Source organism: Rhodnius prolixus, unplaced genomic scaffold (genome assembly GCF_049639745.1).
Source record: "Rhodnius prolixus isolate KJV_2025 unplaced genomic scaffold, Rpr scaffold_9, whole genome shotgun sequence".
In the NCBI taxonomy this organism is placed as follows: Eukaryota; Metazoa; Arthropoda; class Insecta; order Hemiptera; family Reduviidae; genus Rhodnius; species Rhodnius prolixus.
The window spans coordinates 7,858,802-7,874,049 of record NW_027411604.1 but is presented as its reverse complement, the minus strand read 5'-3'; the positions used below and the strand labels follow the sequence as shown (position 1 = coordinate 7,874,049).

Genomic DNA, 15,248 nt, shown 5'->3' with positions numbered 1-15,248 from the left:
TACAATCTAGCATTGACCTTAATATTAACTATGAAATGCAGAAACAGCAGCCAACAATTGAAATTAGGAGACTATTATTACTTTTTCCATTAGTTTTTACTTGTTGTTCTTCAAAATAGATCGACCCAACATGTACAATCTAGCATTGACCTTAATATTAACTATGAAATGCAGAAACAGCAGCCAACAATTGAAATTTGGAGACCATTTCTACTTTTTCCATTAGTTTTTACTTGTTGTTCTTCAAAATAGATCGACCCAACATGTACAATCTAGCATTGACCTTAATATTACCTATGAAATGCTTTTCATGTTTTAAAACTCATACTTATCACTTGATTGATGTTTTTCACAACAGATGGTCCATTGTTGTATAAACTAGAATTGCCTTATTGTTAACTATCGTATGCAGAAAACACAGCATCTCAGTGAGATTGGGATACAAGTTCAATTTTTCCAATTGCTTTTTACTTTCTGTTTTCCCAAAGTGATAGACTTTACAATTACAAGCTAGCATTGGTCTTAATACTAACTATCACACCAGCAAAATTAGACGACAATTTTGACTTTTTCTATAGCTTTTTACCTCTTACCTTTAAAAAAAAGATCGTACCTACATGTATATTTTACCATTTTCCTTAATAGTGACTATCACATGCAAAACAGGAGTGTTTGAGTGAAAGTAGAAGACGATTTCTACTTTTTCCACTGGAGAGATCTTTTTAAAGAATGATTATAGTTGCGGTGCCCAAACCATCCTCTATAACAATTTTTTTTTGAGAAAGTGTTTTGAATAAAATAGGAAGGTATTTGTACGTAAGTAACAAAATTAAACTGCGATTTCAGTACTTCCTTTTAAGAGGAGTAAGAAAAATAAACCGAATTACAGTACTGCTCCCTAAAAGGCAAAGAGGCAAAGATTTTGAATCGAACGACAATTTATTGATGAAAATCTGTTCACTCATTCACAATATTAACGATTGCAATACTTTCTCTTAGTAGGTGTAAGAGCATGATGGCACTTCACAGCCACGTAGAGGAGCTTTAACCACTTCTTCGTGCTAAATTTTATCAAAATCGGACTAAGCGTTTTAGGAATATTGGTAATAATAGTTTTAGAAAGGCCCTTACTTGGGAGGGGGAACTCCCCTCCTTATGAGGCATAGCGTCGAGACTTTAAAAGGGCAAATCTGAACAAAATTTCGTTTCGAACGACACTTCATTCATGAAAATCGGTCATGAAAGTCGATAATTTAAAACGATTGCTGTACTTTCCCTTAAAAAGTGTAAGAGCTGAACGTCGCTCTGATGTTACGTAGAGGAGCCCTAACCCTATCATCCTACCAAATTTTATCATAATCGGGCCAAGATTTACAGAGTAATTAGTAATAATAATTTTGGAGGGGGCCTTACATAAAAGGGGCTAACTCCTCTCCCATTCGATGTGCAGCCCCCCAAAAGGCACAGCTACATAAAATTCCGAATCGAATGACACCTCATTCATGAAAATCGGTTCACGCGTTTAGGCGCTACGTTGTTTTCAAAAAAGGTAACAACAAGAAGAAGAAGAACAACAAGAACAAGAACGACCAATTTTTGAAAATGCCGTTTTTGCTCATTTTCAGCAACTTTTTTCTCGTAATATATTAAATCTGGGTTTTGCCAAAAATACAGTTATAAAGGAGGAATTGCCCTAAATTTTAAAAGAAATTTGAGAATTTTATCTTTAATAGAAAAAGAGAAAAAAATTGTCAAAGTTGGGTGTTTTTTAACGTTACGCTTTTTCGTGCAGTTTTTGATGATCAACCCTTATACAACTGTATAAGGACAGTTTTAATTTTATTAAAAAAGTTTACAAATTAATGAATAATATTGTACTTATTTTTCCTTTTACTCTCTTAAATAATAAGAAGTTAAAAATAATGAAAAAAAAATACGAAAAAAGAAAACATAAAAAAAGTAGTTGAAAAAAAGGCTTCCAGAGTCTAGAAAGAGAAACTAATCGTTAAAATAGTAATTGTTCTGCTACCTAGGAGTGGCAGTACGAACTGCAGTTTATTTTTTACTAATTCCTTTGTTTTTTTTATTAATTATTATGTAGCTCAAACTTTTTTAGTTAGGAAATATAATAGTTAGATGGCATTATAAATGTGTTACTTATTGATAGCGAAAGTAAGCTGAAATAAATTGTTTTATGCTGATAAAAATGAATAAAATATTTCTTGCTTGTCGAGTGTGCAATAGTTCTGCCAGACTATAAAGGTAAGTGATTTTTGCAGGGAGGGCGGGCCGGGGCAACTACATTTTATTATAATCCTAATTTTTGACTAGAACAGGCATATGTCGTGATACCTCTTTCATATTTTTATTTATAATTCTTGTAGAAGAACTTTCATGTATGTTTATGATAGTGATTTTTTTGCTACACATCATATCTTATACATTTTTCGTATTTGGTTGGATTATTTTTTATTATAATTCTTAGTTTTGACTATACAGACATAAGTACATGCCTATTTCATATTTGATGATGTGAGACTAGACTAGAGTAGATATATTTAAGGTGTCGAGCGACAGTGCGATCTTCTCCCCTACAGCACTCAAGTCGTACTGAAGAGAAATCTTGATTGACAGTTATAGTTTTAGTGCTACCTGGTGGTAAATATGTAAACTAAAATGTGTTTATATAGTTACAAGTGCTGCTACCTTGTGGCCATTTTTAAAACTAATTTTTCTTTTTCATTTTAGACGTTTTTAAATGGTTTTTACTTCATTATTTTCAAAACAAAACGACCCAACATACACAATCTAGGATTGCCTTCAATATTAACCATCAAATGCACAAACAGCAGCATTATAGTGAAATTAAGAGACTATTTCCAATTTTTCTAAAGGTTTTTTAATCTTTTTCAAAGTTTTTTTTTTTTGCGATGAAAAGGAGAATAAATAAAACTCTTTTTTGAAATTTATTATTTTGTTGTATACAGTAAACAAATTAAACATTTTATTAAAAACAAAGAACATGCAATTTGAAGCAAAAATTCTAACATTACATTGTGAAATTAATGTGCACATTACGTACAGTAACTACATAATACTTGTTTTATTAGTTGATTCTTCACTCAAATTTCCTAGGATAGATGATTTACGTCTATTTCACTTGGGCTTCTATTGATGAACAATTTTGCAGGCAGCACTCCTGTATCAGAGGTTTTATTCTGAAAATCAACATTATATTCAATCAACAATATTTATGTACTTAAAATAATTAGTTTTTACTGAGTTTAGCTTGAATTAGGAACCTAGAAAAAAAAAGTTTAATAACTGATTATGTATTCATTAAAATTAAATAAATGTAAATAAATGAAAGTTTAAATCATATTTTAAAGAACCTAACCCTTTCTTTGAAAGAAAATGAAATATATTTTCAAAATACGTACTTATTATTTATTAAAAAGATTACTCTGATTGAACAATACAACAACAAACGTGCTACTAATATTCTAATTTTTTATTTTTTGTATACAGAATAGAAATAGTTCTGTGATTGGAAAATATAATAGAAGTTCAATCAAATTAAAACTTTTTTTCAGCTACAAAGATAAAAATTTATATGAAAAAAGTTTTAGTTTATGTAGTATTACTCTAAACGTAGTAAATAATAGATAAGAATACTTGAACATTTCCACAGTTAGAGAATCTAGTTTAATTTATAATCGAAATAGAATTGTTGCCAATAACCTCATAAATAAGGTCGTACTTGCTGGAAGAATAGAAGGATCCTTCAAAATAATGAAATGGGTTATAATAGCAGAAGACAACACGCCCCATCAGCCTATTTGAGATACTTGACTTAATAGTTGCAAAAAGTTCAGTTTTGAAGAAGTAAAAAGACCAATCAAATTATATAATTTAATATTCTCAAAGAGCAATCTGTACAACACTAATGTTTATGACTTAATAATTCACTTCAGTAAACCAATTTGATCACTAAAAAGCCCTAACATTATAGAGAATCATTAAAAGTGTAGGCACACACACACACAAAGTAAATCTAAGTTCATGCACCTTCTGGATAGTTTGAATTTAGGCAAATCATTGCACTTACTAGGTATCTAATCTATTACTGTATACTTTATTATTTATCTTTTGAAAATACGACTTAATATCTTAACTGAGAAACAAAATGCTCTAAGCTGAAAACATGTACTTACTGTTGCTGTAGGAGTTGGAATGTGTTACACTGGATAAAATGTCATCAATCCAGCCACTTGTTTCAATTGAACTAGTTCAGAATTACCTTAAGAATGTTGAAAGAACACTGAGAACAAAAATAAAAATTATTAATACAATTGTTTTAATTGTAATTTACAAATATTTAGAAAAAAATCTATTTTCAATAAGTTAGAATTTAAAACTACTGGTGCGAACATTGCAAAATCCAAGGTCCATAATTCTAGGACGTTATTAAACTTTACATTATTAATTTAAATTACATGGAGATTACTCTCCCATTTAAATGAGAGAAATGTGAATATTTACGTGGTAGTACATAATTTCCAAAATACATAATCGTAATTAGCAATTTACTTTTACAGTAATAAAAACGACCAAAAATTATTAACACGTTACGAAGTAAATCTACCTACTTATGACCGTTGAAACATTTTTATGAAACAAAATAATGAAGACTAAAATCAACTTTTTAAAATTACATGCGTGCACTTGAAATGCATCACTATCATTTCAATCAATTTCATAAACACTTCCAATCATATCAACTCGTAATTAAAAATAAAAGTAAACGCAAAAAATGTTGCTTACCCGCAAGAAGTCCTTAACGTAGTAATAATGCAAAAACTAGTTTTTAATTTCCTAGGAAGTTAACGCTTAATGCAAATAGATAATACAATCAGTTTTCTAAGATATGTAAAAGTTCTTACTGACTTAGTTACACCAGCATCAACATGAAACTATCAATCATAAATTAAGAACATCAAATTATGAGGTAAACAGTGAATTTTAAACATGGACATTTTTTTTTTTAGAGGAAAACTTCTTTTTAAAATACTGATGATATAAAATGTTTATCAACGTGGTGGAAGAACATACAATAAATAAAGCAAATTATTACCTCTGTAACATGATACTGAATATTTGGTCAAAACAGCATAACCTTTTACCCCACTGGCTTACTGGATAGTTGTTTTATTAGATTATTTTCTTAATTTTAATAATGTCAAAGTACATGTTCATGCTACCTAGCGGTGATCACTGAAACTAGTTTCTTTTTTTTTTTTTTTTTTTTTTTTTGGCGCATCAACAGCTGAGGTCATTAGCGCCCGGAGCTTTTTCCAGTGCACTGCCGGCCTCCGGACAGTGTTCTCTCGTTACAGGCAACACTGTCCATCACCGGACAGTGAGCTGTAAGAAGCTCCTAGGAAGAGAAAATCTAAGGGTCAGCTGCTGGATTCGAACCCGGGACCTCCGCGTGACTAGTTTCTTTGTAATTACATCTTTTAATTTAAACTATTGCCGCTAGGTAGCATTGGCATGACAGGTTTATTTTTTTTCATTTCTAATTAATAAAAACTAACGATTTTTACAAGTTAGACATATGAAGTAAAAGGTTGTCAAGCTCGTACGTGGAATGTATAGGATTAGGCAAATCCATGATTGATAAAGTTGTCCTTGATCCTTACTTCACAAACTCTGATTTCTTGCTCTTTCCTCGTCCGGACATCTTTGTAATATCCAGGGCAATCACAAAGGTTCAGCTTAAGGAAGTGAACAGAAAGCGACAAAGAAACATTTCAATTCAAGCTCTAGATCGTAATGATTTCATGAAAGTGCGTTATTAAATAAACAAATTTGAACTTTCTATGAATTTTCTTTATTGATTTTCATCACACACGAAACTTGACGATTCGTAAAAACATTTATCGAAAACAAATACATATTTCAGTTGAAAACTGAATAACTTAAGATAAAGTAAATGAATTGTAATGAGTGTTTGGTGGATATTAAAGTAAAAGTGAAAAATACCTTATAAAGCCGATGAAAAGGGATAGGTCGTGATCACATAACACTTGCTCCAGCAAGTAATTCTCATTCTACTCTTGCTTGTTGGCACTTCCACCCTATTTATTCCTGTTATAAAATAGACAAAAACTATTCATACTGATCGAGTAACTACATATCAGAACCCATCCAATTCAACTCAAGTGCCGAAATCACCTTCATGTGTAAATACTGAAGTTTCGATATACATATGTACCAACTTTTTGTTTCAAGTCCTAAAATTTTTAGTATATACATATTGTCACCTTGTTCTTTTTCTTATATTGGCAATATTATGAACAAAAATTTGATAATTGTAATTATAATTAATATAATACGTATGTTGGTTACTTACTATGGTTCAATCTTATTAGATCTATTTCTTTTGATGTAATGACCCAGATTAACAGGTTAATAAAATTTGATAATTGTAATTATAATTAATATAATACGTATGTAGGTTACTTACTAAGGTTCAATCTTATTAGATCTATTTCTTTTGATGTAATGACCCAACAGTTACACCGCTAATGTAAAATAAAAAAGTTAATTTTATCAGATGCGAGTTAAGCTTAACGAAATTATCTTCCACATCTTGCAGCTTTATTTAGTTCACTTTAATATAGAACTGACTCTTCTCGTACTTCTCTTCGTTGCTTTCGTTCTTTGTACACATTCAGGTTGGTTGTCTGACTTTTCAGAAGCTGTGTCGTACGTAATGATTCATCCATGGTCTGTGGTTATTCTGATTTTTAATACTAGTTTTCACAGGTTGATCGGATATTTTCTCTCTATTCTTCTCTACTTATAATTTAATTGAACAAATATGTATGTTACTTAGTTTAATTAAATTTACTTTGCAATGAACTTTATTAGTTCCAAATTTATGCAGTATAAATTTGAATTTAGTAATCAAAATTACGCAGAAATTGATTAAAACTTAATCAAGTGTGAACGTTTATTTTAAGACTTCATACTTACTGTATTGAATATCCCTCTTATTTTATTTTGTGTCCTACTAAGTATTATTTCTTACAATTCCTTTTTTTACTTATTATAGGTCTTCGTACAGGCTTAAGTTTTCGGACTTACATCTATCTGAGAGGTAGGATTACCAGATTAACGTAGACCTTCTTCACGTGCTGCACTACAGTTACTGACTGAGCAGACTAAGGGAGGTTACATGGTGTTATCCAAAATATTAATGAATTGTCAAACAATTGTAAAAATTATGAAATAAAATTATTGAAACCTAGTATTTGTTTAAAACGTCTGTTCAATTTTTTGTTTTTAATTCTGTGCATGTTTTTAGAACTGAAAAGTTCGAAATATATTTTATACGAATGAGGCGCGAGAATTCAAATTTAAAATACGGACATGGTTGCATTCTCACCGAAATGATTGTTAAAGAAAATATGGATGAATATGTTATGCATAAATGCTTAAATAAGTAAAGTAAATTGAGAAGTGGAATGTACACATAAGTATCCTTTAATTAGAACTTACGTCTTGAGAATTAATGGAAAATACTCGTTCTGGTTTCAATTGAAAGTTTAAGATTTCTTCATTGTACATTTAATTTATAATCCAGAGGTGGAAGGTACACACAGTGTAGCCTAGTATTTTGATGTTTCTAATGCAAAATGAATGGAAAAATAAAGAAATAAGAATAAAGCACAGTTCACGTCTGTTTTTTTTTTTTTTATTATTAATTCAGACTATCCAGTGTAATCCAGACCTCGGAAGTCGCTGGAAATAATAATAATAATAATAATAATGGCAATGGTAGCTTGTGCATCTTAGGTTGATCTCTTCATTTCAAAAATCAGATGTCAAAACCAATGAAAAACGCTGTAATTCTCTACTAATTCCGCTACAATAGGCGGTTTCTTTATTTCACAGTTTCACAAAGCCAGTGCTAGATGGTAGACACTGGGTAGATCAATTTTGAAAAACAAAGAAGAATCATTGTAAAAAGTGGAGCATTCCTTCTAATTACAATGTAAGACAGCTGTTTCAGTATATGATAGTTAATATTATGAGCAATGCTAGATTATAAATAGTGGGTCAATATTTTTTAAAAAGTAAGAAGTAAAAAACCTTTAAAAAAGAAGAAAATAAAGAAATGGTCCCTTAATTACACCTTAATGTTGGTTGCTTTTGCATTTAATAGTTAATATAAACGCCACTGCTAAATGGTAGATGTTGAGTCTGCCTATTTTGAAAAAAAGAAAGTAAAAATAGTCGGAAAAGAAAACCTTTCTTTTAATTTCACTGGAATGCAACTGTTTCGTCTTTGATGGTGAATATTTAGAGCAATGTACGATTGTACATATTATGTCGATCTATTTTGAAAAAAGGAGTAATAACCATTGGAAAAAGTGGAAATAGTCTCTTCATTGGACTGTAATACTGCTGTTTCTGTGTTTCATAGTTAATAATAAAGCCAATGCTAGGTTGTACACGTAGCACCTTCTTTTGTATCACCTGTACTACATATATTTATATTGTACAATAATTATGTCAACTATTAATAATATTTGTTAAGACTTGCTACAGGTTTTAAAATTTCCTTTACTTTGCATCCTATAATCGTAAGTATAATTTTCCCAAAGTTACAACCATCGTGGTGACCTAGAGATATTAAAGGCAAGTGAGTCTACCGACTGCCCCTGAAGGAAATTTAAACCAAACACTATTATTGTAATTATTTATAAAGACACTGTGAGAACATTGAAGACAATGTTTGAAACTATTTACAGTCAACTGGCACTACGGTGCCAGCAGTGATCATCAATTTGCACAAACATGAATACAAGTATTGTAGATAAAATTCTTATGATTTATAAATTTTTTTTTTTTTTAACACAAATAGTAAACAAATTCATTCCTTAAATGTATCAAATATTTTTTTTTATTACATTGTCGTTTCATTAAAGTTCACAATGTTCTTACTATATACTCGTATTATACTGTACATTTATATGTTCAATAAAAAGAATCTGGAACCCTTTTGAAAACAGCAAGGAACTTCTGACCATTATTTCTAGTAACTTTCTTTCCTTCTTCAGAACAATCAAGAAGCACATTTTTTACTGGATCTCCTTCCTAAAATAAAATTAACATCTTAGTGTATGAAACAGTTGGAGGATTTTATCCTAATGCAGTTATTGCCTAGTCCTACAACACAAGTTTTCACGGAATCCAGACAATATGAATGTATACTTTACACTCAAAAACTCCAAGTAATTGCCATAAATAGAGTTACATGGTTTCTTTGTGAAAGCGTTCACTAGAGTATGAATTCACATTTAAAACTCAGTTTGCACTCTCTCAAAGTCTCTTTTTTAATAAATGTTTCAAAATACCTTACAAATTAAAGTAATGTGATCAAATGAGTGCAATTAGCGTTTCATCTTTATTTATATAAATTCCGGCGGGGAAAAAAATAAGCCAGATATAGCCGTTGCAAATTCTTGTAGCCGGCTATAAGCAACCTAAATGTAAATCTTCCACATCAGTCACATGCACCTCAGCCTCGAAATAAATAATGGAATCAAAATTACAAACTAAATGTGTCACTCCGTGAGTCGTACAGATGTAATCTGAAGCAATGGACTTCTCTCCAGCTTGCTGCCCAACGCACAAAATGGAGAATAGGTACAGTTATATGTCTTTGCGGGCAAACCTATACAATTAACACTCTAAAAAAAGCCATCGAGCCGCTAAATTGCTACAAGATAGGTTGGCAGAAATTAATTCTAAATATAAAAGTATTAGGCCTTTGGTTATGTAATTATTATGGGAAGGTGAACAAAATAGGAATCATTTGCGAAAAGATAGAGAGAAAAAAAAAATTAAACCAATGCAACAGACTTTCAAACGTCCTACTTTCCAGAAAATTCCTGAAAAGCAATTTTCTCGAAAATAACTTGCAACAATAAGAGGTTTTTATCTAAATAGATCGTATATAAATACTAAAAAAACACTCGAGAGGAACCCCTATCCAAAAAGTGCCTTAAGGAGTATTCCTCAACAAAATATATCAAAAGTTATTGTTCTAAATTACATAATATGTAAAAATTCCCAACAAGTAAAACCATTTAATAAAGTGTACTTGCGAATGTAAAATTTTTATGTTTTCTATCGGATACCATAAAAACTTCCAACGGAATATAAAGTTTGGACTTCCTGCGATTTTGTTTTTTTCAGTGGTGTTCCTGTACACGGATACCATTTTAAAGAAAATTTGACACGTTCCTTTTAGGTGTAGGAAAAAATAAAAACATTTTTGCATCGATTTTTAAATTTTTTCTTTGTCGAAAAAAATGAAAACCTTTCTTCTTTCTAATAAAATATTTGAGGTATTTACCAATTCTTTTTCTAAAACTTGGTCAAACAACGGATGTTCAGTGAAATGTTTAACCATCCATTTATGTAAATCTTCCACGTCAGTCACAGTGTACACCAGTCCCTGAAATAACATCTGATTAAAGTACCTCCATTGTTAGCTCGATTGCCACTTCTTTTAAGGAATAGCTTAATTTTACAGAGTTGCTGATTTTTAAGTTGTATTTTATCCAGTAAATAATCTCAACAAGCAGCAATTCTTTTCTTGCAATGATTTGGGAATTGGTACCATATTGAAAAACTTTTCAAATACAAATTATACGTTACAAATTACCGATATCGGAGTTAATTCCCTATTTTATATTTAAAAAATATCTACTTTTCAAAAAATGCCACATTTTTCAAAATAATAAGATCAATGAATAATGATTGCTTTTATAAAAAAATACAGATTACGTTTTATGCAATAATGCAATATATACTAAATATAAGAAAGTATTTTTACTTTTATTTGACTAATGGCACATTAATCACCGTTTAATACTATCTCAGTAAGATTTGCATTTCTTAAAAAAAAATTGTATCCAATTTTGGAAAACGATAATTCTTTTATTACAATTTTTTTGATTTCAGCTAGCATTATTCTAATGTTGAGAACCCATAATCACGTTTCTTGATAGTTCACTAATTTAAGTAATAGCAACAGGTTTCATTTTATTATTTTGTGAAACAGAAAGATTTTATTTTAATTTCACAGCGATCTTTTTCTCTGTATTAATTCTGGTCTGGATAAAAGTTATGATTTTATAATTTTGGCCAGTCTCGAATTTGTAATACGAAATGAACAGGAAATTATTTTTATAATAAATCAAGATAATTTTACTTTTTATTAGGCTTAAACTAGAAATAGGACTGAATGGAATGGGTACATGAGGTGGCCCAGAACTTCATGGTCCATAAAGAAAAAGACGAATTTAAAATAAAAAAGGTACAGAAGAAAGTTTGCCACATTTTCGAAATAATACTTAAAAATAACACCATACATAAAAATAACACAATATAGTTTTGGTTCACGTATTTTATTTTGTTTGGGTTAAACAATAAACTTCTTTAAGGTAAAATGGAAAAAGTGACGTTTACTTACATACCCCTTCACTAAGTATGTACGCATATTCTGCTAATAAAGATGAGTTTATAATTCTCCATTTGTGTTTCGCTTTTTTAAAATGAGGATCTGGGTAAAGAAAAAACATTTTTTTCAGCTGAAATATAAATTAATTTCTGGTTATTAATGTAAATAATAACAATAAAAGGGATATTTATATTAGGAAATTTTAAGTTAATTACTAAAGAGGAAGGATGTTAGACAATGGAATTAATTACTATAGGTATGCAAACAAAATCAAACAGCGTTAATTAAACTGGTAAAATAGCATTAAATTGAGAACCAAAACAAGTTCTTCAAATTTTGACGAAATTAAAAAAAAAAAGACAAACAAAGAAATGAATGAATTCCAACAAACCTGGCCTTTAGCAAAATAATTAGGCAAATATTTCATTGCATTTGAACGAATGCAAGCAATGTTTCCATATGTACCAGGATTTTGGGTTCGCAAGGCTTTGATACGATCCATAACATAATCAGATACCTTCACACGAATTTCAATCCCTAACATATATGTTTCAGGAAACATTGGTGACAAGGTAACTAAAATTACATAAATGTATTAAAACAGAATATTGACAAGCAAATTAGAAACATTTATAAGAAAGTTACATTACCTAGCAATCCACCGTAGCCACATCCAATGTCCGCAAACTCTACTATTTTTTCGTAAGAGCTTTTTGATTCATCCTCCAATTTATCACACAGGTATAAATCATTCCAATTCATTTCTTTAGGACATCTAGGGCTAAAGCAAAATAACTATGTAAATAACCTAACCTAACGATTAATTACCATCCCACATAACAACTCTTGTTTGGTCAGCCCATCTTCTGATTTTACTCCTACATTTAAAGCATTAAAAATGTCCAGTATGACAGTTGTATAAGGGTTGTAAATAGTCTCCCTCTACCTTTTAGGATTGTTCACTTTATAAGAAATTTTTCTTTTTTGTAGAGATTACATATTGAGTTTGATCAGAACAGTAAATCTTTTATTTTCGTGTTTAACTGTCAAAGATAATTCTTCTCCTTTTTGATAGCACTGCAAAGAGGGCAAGGGTGCTGCCACTAAAAAAATAATTTGGTAAATTCTTTAAAATATAGTACATTTAATTTTATCCTTAAATGAATGGCTTAATGTTGGCCAATAAGTAATCTTCTCCTTTCGACTCATCACTATGTGCAAGCGACTCTATGCTCGTTGCTCGTCGCTCTCTCTGATTTGAAGCAACTATCAACGCCGCTTTGCCCGCCGCTCCTATGAAATTAAAAAGAGGTCCATTGCTGCTGTTGAGAGGGCCAACAATGCTGAAATTAATTTTTTCAATTGAGAAAATTTTATTTTGAACATAATAACCGTAACTGTAAATAAACACGTCTGGTTTACTTTTTCCATGTGGATTAGGCTTTTAAGAGTTGTCGGTATTGAAAACCTGGCCAACAAATTTAAAGAAAGGTATCCACATCCTCCATCGAGACTTAGTGTAATAATAGCAAATTATTTTACAAATAGTTTTGTGAGACAAAGCTACAAATTAAAATTGTGAAGTGGTTTTCAACTCAGTACGGTTTCATATCAAACTGCACAGCAGAGTGGGCAACCCAAACATTATTTAGTCAAAAGTATTTTGTACCTACTTTTGAAAATATATAAATATATCAAGAATATTTTTAATAGATTAAATTAAACAACATTTATAACTCAAAAAAATACTTACTACTCAATGCAATGGTCTGCAATTGGATTTGAATGTGCTCGTTGTCTGTAATATTTTTTTTGTGGCAGCATGTTTTATTTTAAGAACTTTGGCTAAGTAAACAGATATGTTTTACTCACTAAGATGACTTCGTGTTGTGCGACATACCACAGTATTGTTAGAACTTGCATAATGTATCTACAATTACTTCACTTCACTCAGTTCCATGCTTGGATTACAAATGGCAGGTTCATCGCATGGTAATGTAACCTCCCCATGGAGCAGGGTGGCCAACCTTTTGCATACCATTCCCCAGTTTTTTTAAAGACATGTTCAGATGCGCCATATAACTCGAATACTTTATATATCGTCTTACGTTCATAGTTGAAAGTTGGTAAGCAAAGATAAGGATATAATCTGCTTCGGCTAAGGTGAAAAGGAATTTATCACGCAGTCAATTTGTTTAAACAAGTTTAATGAAGCACTAATCTATAATAGTCAAGAATAATTTTCTGTATGAGAAGGTGATCACATCATGATGGTGCTTTTTCCACCATAGAATCTCCTTTGCTTAAGATTACTAAGGAACATAGTTTTTGGAGCAGAGCGTCACTTACAATCATTCAATTCGTCACATTTAACACATGCGCTTCGTTTTGGCTAACCCTGCGCATAGAGGCAACACTGGATATGGATAATAACCTGATTGTTAGATGTAACTTTGTTAGCTTCAGTTGCGTATGTAAAAGGGGATAGTTCCTAGTGTTTAAGTATTGTAATTTACTTTGACAGTGCGAACAATGTCTAAAGATTTCTACATTCGATATTATGTTGGACATAAAGGTAAATTTGGTCACGAGTTTTTGGAATTTGAATTCAGACCAGACGGAAAACTACGATACGCGAATAACTCCAACTATAAAAATGATACAATGATCAGGAAAGAGGCGTATGTTCACAACTGCGTTATGGAAGAATTGAAACGTATAATCTTAGATTCTGAAATTATGCAAGAAGATGATTCTCTATGGCCACAGCCAGATCGAGTAGGGCGCCAAGAATTGGAAATTGTAATAGGAGATGAGCATATAGCATTCACCACTTCAAAAACTGGTTCGCTGGTTGATGTCAATCATTCAAGAGACCCAGAGGGATTAAGATGTTTTTATTATCTTGTACAGGATCTTAAGTGTCTGGTATTTTCACTAATTGGTTTGCATTTCAAAATTAAACCAATCTAATACGCATTGAAATATTAAGCAAGGTACTGTTTCTAAAAAATGAGTGACAATATTTCTTCGTTTAATGAACATTTTTATGAAGTGCTGTTGCTAATTGGTTTCGATGTTTAATAAACTGTATTATTTTTGCAATAAAGTACCTAAGTCAGCATGTTTGTATAGCATAATTAATTACCCTTATTGATTTTGAATGATATTGGTATGAAGTTTATATTTGCTTACAGAAGGTAGTAGTTATAATCTACGACGGAAATTCCTGTAATTCTCGGGCAAATTTTTGTATCGACGTAAGTAGACCAGATTAGTTTTTTTTAAATATTAATTTAAGGCGCGACATCTGAAGGTAATGGCGCCAACAATCCAATTATTGAAAATATTTATCGATTTCACGAAGAATAGGTCAAAAGTGATGCTCTTTTAATTTAAGCTCTTAAAGATTCGTATGGCTCAGGGTATGAAAGGTTTTGAATAAGAAATGATTTACTTTTTAAAAAGAGTTCAGTTTTTAAAGTAGTTCCATACGATAACTAGTGTTTGTTTTCGCCGCTCAACCATGTTTCCAGCATTAGAGGTGGCTTTTGATTTTGGAAAATGAACACAATGATTTTACGTTAAATACGTTTCAAAAGTTGCTGAAAAATCAACTCTTTGTAGTCATTTTGTTATTCGGTCAAATTGTTCGGAGAAGTTAAAAATTTTTCTTATGAACAGGCTAAGTTTCTGTGGGCAGCCG

The 15,248-nt window shown here is 30.8% G+C and overlaps 2 protein-coding genes across 16 annotated transcripts; one reads left to right on the top strand and one right to left on the bottom strand.

The window, feature by feature from the left end:
* Positions 1-4,214: 4,214 nt before the first annotated feature.
* On the bottom strand, positions 4,215-13,553 carry LOC141454213 (tRNA (guanine-N(7)-)-methyltransferase). 15 transcript variants are annotated; one of them, XR_012458565.1, is made up of 8 exons: positions 13,296-13,543; positions 12,193-12,323; positions 11,934-12,118; positions 11,559-11,672; positions 10,433-10,534; positions 7,042-9,168; positions 6,046-6,150; positions 4,215-5,777 (listed from the first exon to the last, which is right to left on the bottom strand). XR_012458565.1 is itself a non-coding variant. In XM_074128219.1 (6 exons), exons 1-6 carry the CDS (start codon positions 13,438-13,440, stop codon positions 9,049-9,051), a joined length of 678 nt encoding a protein of 225 aa, XP_073984320.1. In that variant the 5' UTR covers positions 13,441-13,553; the 3' UTR covers positions 4,215-9,048. The 15 variants fall into 15 exon arrangements, 2 of the variants coding, with proteins under 2 accessions (XP_073984320.1, XP_073984318.1); XR_012458572.1 differs by having other exon boundaries at positions 4,215-4,321; XR_012458562.1 differs by having other exon boundaries at positions 4,215-4,321; positions 4,825-9,168.
* Positions 13,554-13,929: 376 nt separating this feature from the next.
* On the top strand, positions 13,930-14,664 carry mago (mago, exon junction complex subunit). Its single transcript, XM_074128220.1, has one exon. It carries the CDS (start codon positions 14,075-14,077, stop codon positions 14,513-14,515), a length of 441 nt encoding a protein of 146 aa, XP_073984321.1. The 5' UTR covers positions 13,930-14,074; the 3' UTR covers positions 14,516-14,664.
* The last annotated feature ends 584 nt before the right edge of the window (positions 14,665-15,248 follow it).

What these genes read in the sequence shown, in the direction of transcription:
- LOC141454213 (XM_074128217.1), bottom strand. Translation starts at nt 13,366, where the DNA reads ATGCTGCCACAAAAAAAATATTACAGACAACGAGCACATTCAAATCCA. An exon ending in TGGCTACGGTGGATTGCTAG is followed by an intron (nt 12,119 to 12,192) that starts GTAATGTAACTT and finishes ATGTAATTTTAG; the next exon opens with TTACCTTGTCACCAATGTTT. An exon ending in ATTATTTTGCTAAAGGCCAG is followed by an intron (nt 11,673 to 11,933) that starts GTTTGTTGGAAT and finishes TTTATATTTCAG; the next exon opens with CTGAAAAAAATGTTTTTTCT.
- mago (XM_074128220.1), top strand. Translation starts at nt 14,075, where the DNA reads ATGTCTAAAGATTTCTACATTCGATATTATGTTGGACATAAAGGTAAA.